Raw genomic sequence first — 6,000 nt, 5'->3', positions numbered from 1 at the left:
TTGGATTTACAGCAAAGAAATGTTGAAATTGAAAGGATTATGAATTAACTGCATGCTGAAATGAGCAGTGTATCTATTTTTAAGGGTCCCAATCTTTTAAGTTTGAAGTGAGATTTTTTTATAGTGACATAACAAGAAAGCTGAAAGTGTGTATTAACAAAAATAATCTACAAAAACACAAGTAAAATTATTAATGGTGATCTGAATGCCTGAAGAACTATAATGTTGAGATCTATTAGCATTTCTTGAAAGTTCATGGCAACAACTTCTCTGCAATTGGCTTTGATTATTGTCAGTTTATGATTATCTACATTAATCAGTGGTGCCAGAATAGAATCTATGTTCAGTTTACTCAACTGCCTCTTTTCGAGCTCTTGTAGGTGACATAAGCTGTGACCTTCTCCCCCAACAGAAGAGATGGCCCAGCCAGAGAGTGCTCCAGTAAAAATAAAAGTAAAACCACATTCACAGAAAGCAAGAAACAAAACTAAAAGCTTATTGAGCTGAGTGAGCTCCTTGAAGGGTCATAACGAAAGAACAACCCTCCCCCAAAATCAAACCATGAAAAATAACAGACTGAAAAGAAGAGAAATGACCAGATCCTCAGGTAGTGTAAATCCCTGCATCTCTACTGCCTTCAGCAGAGTCTGCTGATTCCCACTAGTTGAGGAGAGGCCTAGAGATTTTAATTTTATTTTGTGGGGCACTAATTATTGACAATGTGATTAACAATGATTGTCTTTTGTGTTGCCATTGATCTTTACATAATCTTTTATGTTTCTTCATATTGTCGATCACCTTCCAGGCAGTATTTGTGGTCAATTTTAAAATGTATATTTTAAGAATGTGGAAATAATAGTTAAATTTGATCTGGTAACTGCCATAGTGATTGTTAGGTACTGTTTTAGAAAAAAGCTAAATAAGGCACATAGAGGTTCTAAATAGTAAATTATAATGCTTTACTGTATATTCTAATAGATAATTACTGGATGAGTCTTCAACTAGGGCCCTTAGAAATGACATATTTCCTCCAAAAAAAGGACATTATGTCTATTCTAACGTAATTTTAAGTGTAACGGCACATTTCGAGGCATGCTCAGCTACACAGCCAATGACGACCTTACAGAGCTTTGACAGAACGCTAATACATCTCCAGGCTGGAGGGTACTCCCTGGGGAGGCCTGGCTCCTTACCTTTGACATGGGGGATGAAGTGGTGTCGGAAGGGGGAGTTGGGGCGGGAGTCATGGTGAGAGGAGCTGACACTGCTAGTGCGCAGGTATGACAACCGCTGCACACCAGTAGAGAGCAGCTCTGCGGCAGCAGGGAATCAGGGGGCAGAACAAAATGAAAACAAAGAAAAACAATAAGAGAAAGGCAGGGAAGGAGGCTTCAAAGGAAGAAAAAAAAAGGCATTGAACAATTAGGATTCTGAAAAGAAGGAAGGAGAAAAAAAAGGTTAAAGACGTACTGAAGGGTTCATAAATGTTAGACAAAATTACAGGAAGTATTAGAAGAGAGGCTCAGATTTGAACTGCATTGCTAATTTGGCATAACATTTATTGCCTTAACGAGCTTTGATCTATGCCTTGTTACCAAAAAGTAGCCTGCTACCAGCATGCAAACATCACAGAAGTTGTCGCTCAATTAGTTAAGAAAGCAGCTCTTTCGAAAAGTGCCTGACCAAAAAATGTCAGTCGAGAGGCATGCAAGCTGTTTTCTATTGTTTTAAGACATTCCAAAAGTGCTGCCAACATCAGCTAGGACACTGCAGGAGGAAAAGGCTGCAAACTTTTTCAAAACTTGTAGCACTCAAATTTTTTAAGAACCTTATGCTGACAACGTCAACACAGTGGTTCACTTCTCTCTCAAGGGCTAGCTGGGAGCCAAAGAGAAGTTATCTGAGGCCACTGGGCTTATTCAGAGAGAAATTATTCTTGCAAATAACATGATGATATGAAATGTCATTAGAAGAAAAATGGCAAATATACATGTGCTGTTATTCAACATGAACAATTACTGTAAAAATTATAAAGCAGCATTAACAATTACCCCAAAGCAGGGTAGCAAAGATCAGGATGAAAAATTCTACATAATTGCTTCTTTGTCATAGGAGAAACAGAAACAGGTGAGCCAAAGATGAGATCATCTGAACAGAGATAGCTTTGAACAAATATCTTCTCAGAAATTCCCTCAGGCTGCAAACTTTTGAAGATTTTACTTTTGGATCCAAACTCTGCCTTGAGCCCATCCCAACAGTTGCATAAACAGAGACGGCTTCTGGGGAAGGTCCTTGACTGAACGCAGACAGCAAAACCCAATCACAGTAAAGTCTGGAATAGGGCCTGGATTCGTTCATATCCCTGATACAACTGATACAAATGGAAAAATCCCCTCAGAACCGCCAGAATCAAGAGACAGAAGTTTGCAGCTTTTTCACGCATTTAATTTTCTTTTGGCTTTAGTTGTAACGTCATCTTAAAACACAGTCATTTTGTCAGCACTAAGTACCAGACACAATTTGCTTCTGTCCCAGCTCCCTTGGGTCCTTTAAATAAGGCATTCACTGACAGACACAATTAGCTGCTTTCAGCCCACCCTCACTAGGAAATGGCTACAGCATTCAAGTTCCACAGTGGTGGCTCTATTATAAATCTTTAATTTTAAAAATGCAGCTCCTATTGTATATGGGCTTTTGGCATCCCAACTGTTCAGCTGTAATCACCCAGGAAGATGGAACTGCACAATTGTATCGCTTAATTTAAAAACAGCTGACAAGATTTAATTCATTACCATAAACAATAAAATCAGTCTTGAAAAGTCTTCAATGAATATAGCATTTAGAGATGCATTTTTACACAATCTGGGTGTGGATGAACAGTCATTTTCACATCTTGCTTTTTTATACACAACCAGTAATTTTGAATGCACTGGGAACCTGAATGACCTGCATATTTTCTATATTGTACAAAGAACTTGCACATCACTGCTAAACCAGTAAATGAAGTTTGTGTTTTTTAAATGTTCCCAGGCAATTGCCTATGGCTTTCATTAAGAAATCTACCTTGCAAATCAAGAATCTATGTTTTAAAAAATTGCTAGCAATTTGGAGGATCTGGGTGTTTTGCGGCTGATTCGACAGCTGCACCAATCTTCAAATGAATTGCTTTATAGGAGGGAGTAATCCTACATTTCTGACTTCTGTATAGTCAAGTCATAACTTTTGTTTCCAATATGAGATAAATTTTCTAAATTCCAGAAAGAAGTACGTGATACACTGCTGCAATTTTTTACTCACTTTCAGAAACATACAAAGATTTTTTAAAAAATAAAATGGAAACAAAACCAGAAGATGCCTATTAATGACGTAAGAAACACTCATCAGCCTGGTGCAGAAGACTGCATCAATCAAGAACAAAAAAAAAAAGGTAGAAAAAGGAATATTAAAATATGCAACAATTTTTCAAACTTAAATTTTCACTTCTAAGAGAAGCAAGTGTTTCGCTGCACCACTAAGTGCCATAATAAAGGAACAATAGTGTTAGACATACTTCTAATGCAGTTGCCCTTACCAGGTCTGTGGAAATGCTGAGGCGAACGTGACATTGTGGGTGTGTAGCTATGGCGACTGTACACTGGAGAATTAATGGAGCCCTGACTGGTAGACCTGTGAATCATACGATCCCGAACATCTTGATAACCCTGCAGAACAGAAGCATTCACTAATAAATTTAAATGCACATTACACATTTTAGCAGCATTTAGCTTTCATGCATCTGAAGACATCAGCAGAAGCTACCGTTATAACAATATCCCTTGAGCTTTCAACTTACGTCATTATTACTGTTCTCTAATGATCTGCTCCCAAGACTCCAACCCATTTTTATAGTCTGGGTCAGAGTTCAGTCTTGGAAGGTTCCAACTTCACCTGTAATTTCTATTAAACTCCTTATAATCCCAGATTTGCCCACATTCGTGTGACTCGATAAGGGACGCTACATTCAGAGAGAACGTTTGTACATTCGGAGTATGCAGCGTACTGCACAAGATGCGTGAGCTAGCCCTCAGCTAACTTGGAGAGCAGCAAGAGTTCAATAGCTGCAGCACAGAGCTCTCTGTGGCTTAATTTTACCACTTGTCTCCCTTTGTATCTGAAAACATGACACCTTCTCATATATAATTCCATTTACAGAATCACAGAATTATTAAGGTTGGAAGAGACCTCTAACATAATCAAGTCCAACCGTCAACCCAACACCACCATGCCCACTAAACCATGCCCTGAAGTGCCATTGCAGAAAAAGCAAAAAAGGCAATAAAAGACCAAAAAAACCCTCAAAACAAACACCACCACCCCCAAACCTCAGAAAGCAAACCAAACCAGGACAAAAGGGACAGGATTGATGTTAATGCATGAAGATTTACAAGAAATTTTATAGTTACTTTTTTAACATGTAGTAATCACTGTGACTTTTATGTTGCAAATAAGCAACACTTGCCAGCCCCAAAATGACAGTGCTTCTGCAATGGTATCTATTGTACCCTGACAAATGACTTCCCAAATGTTCCATGTTATTGTGATGTTCAAATTCACTCTTAAGCAAAACCAAAACCAAACCAAGCCACAGTTATGTTTTCTTCAAGACAAAACTGCAAATGTTTTAGTAGCAAGCATGTTTTTTTCTTTAGATGCTTAGAGCAGCATTTTAGCTCATGTAAATCATCCAGTTCCTGAGATCTGAGTCCGCCTGTGTCACAGGGATGAACGTGCAAGAAGTGACCTCTGCTGGAGAAATGACTCTGCTTTACAGAGAAAAAACGAGTAGGAGTGCTAGCTTCATTTCTTGTACAATCTGTCAATAACAACTTAATGATTTCAGAGTTAATTTCTGTGAAGTTTCAATATTCAGAAAGCATGTCTAAGTGGCAAACAGCGACGGATCAGACTGATAACAAAATCAAGACCTGTGTTTGCTGAAGTGAGTAATTCTGATCATAGTAAGATACTGCCCCCACAGGTTCCACCAAACTTACTTCTGCAGAAGGGGTAGGTGATAATGTTCTTGGAGACTGCAAAGACATAAAAATAAGGTTATCAAAACATTGCTGTGTGTGCTGGGCCAGAAAATGGCAATCTAAACATCGCTGCAGATACATGGATACATGGCAACATAAAATGGCAATGTAGATATTATTACGGCAATTGCAGCACTGGAACTTGCTTTTTCCAACCTGCTCACGAACTGGTCCATAAATCATTGGAGTAATTAAAGTTTCTGGAAGAATCTTTATAAGCGTGATTAATTCAGTCAAATATCATGCAAAATCATCTCTCAGCCATCTAATCACTGTGGTAATTAAAACATCGCTGTAAAGATCAAAATCAGAAAGGGTTATTAATTTAATAACCATGCCTGTTACGAAGAAATCTTTAAAGTGGAAATCAAAAAGAAATAATCTTAACTCAGAGCTTTGCATGGCATCAGAAATACAGAATAACTTCCAGGATGAAGCATGTTTTTCCTCCAACACACATACTCTGGCAAAAATGTGCTTCTCCCCAAGGCCTTGCATTTCATACCCATGCAAAGGAGTACACAGTTGTCATCAGCACTTCTTTGATATGATCTCCTTAAAAACTCTGTGTTCTTCCATGGTGACATAAGGAGAAGAGACAGGAATTACAAGCGTGTACATTGAAAGAACTGTGCAAAGGCCAGTGGGCAGAACTGGCCCACTATTATGAAAATTTTGCATTAAAGAGATAGGGAAACTGAGGCAAGAAATACATTTAGAAATAAAGCATAAGATCATGCATACATTGATGGTATGAAGAAGAATAAAGGCCATGTATAATTACCAGTCACAGGCCCTTTAATCATAAGGCAATTTGAAGCTAGGAGATCAGGATTTAATTATTTTCTACATGCATTAAACTTCAATATTATTTAATTGCCATAATAAACGAGAGATTATGCTTTTAAATTAAGACCACAAGTAT

At 38.0% G+C, this 6,000-nt stretch overlaps 1 protein-coding gene across 1 annotated transcript in view; it reads right to left on the bottom strand.

The window, feature by feature from the left end:
- Positions 1-6,000, bottom strand: part of ABLIM1 (actin binding LIM protein 1) — a 45,331-nt gene that overhangs the window by 19,824 nt on the left and 19,507 nt on the right. Inside the window, 2 exon segments of the mRNA XM_010194608.1 lie at positions 3,572-3,701; positions 5,034-5,069. Of these exon segments, the coding sequence (XP_010192910.1) occupies positions 3,572-3,701; positions 5,034-5,069 (166 nt within the window).

The sequence above is a fragment of the Mesitornis unicolor genome, unplaced genomic scaffold (genome assembly GCF_000695765.1).
Source record: "Mesitornis unicolor isolate BGI_N332 unplaced genomic scaffold, ASM69576v1 scaffold50511, whole genome shotgun sequence".
In the NCBI taxonomy this organism is placed as follows: domain Eukaryota; kingdom Metazoa; phylum Chordata; class Aves; order Mesitornithiformes; family Mesitornithidae; genus Mesitornis; species Mesitornis unicolor.
Note: the sequence above shows the minus strand (reverse complement) of the source record. Positions and strands in the feature narration are given on the sequence as shown.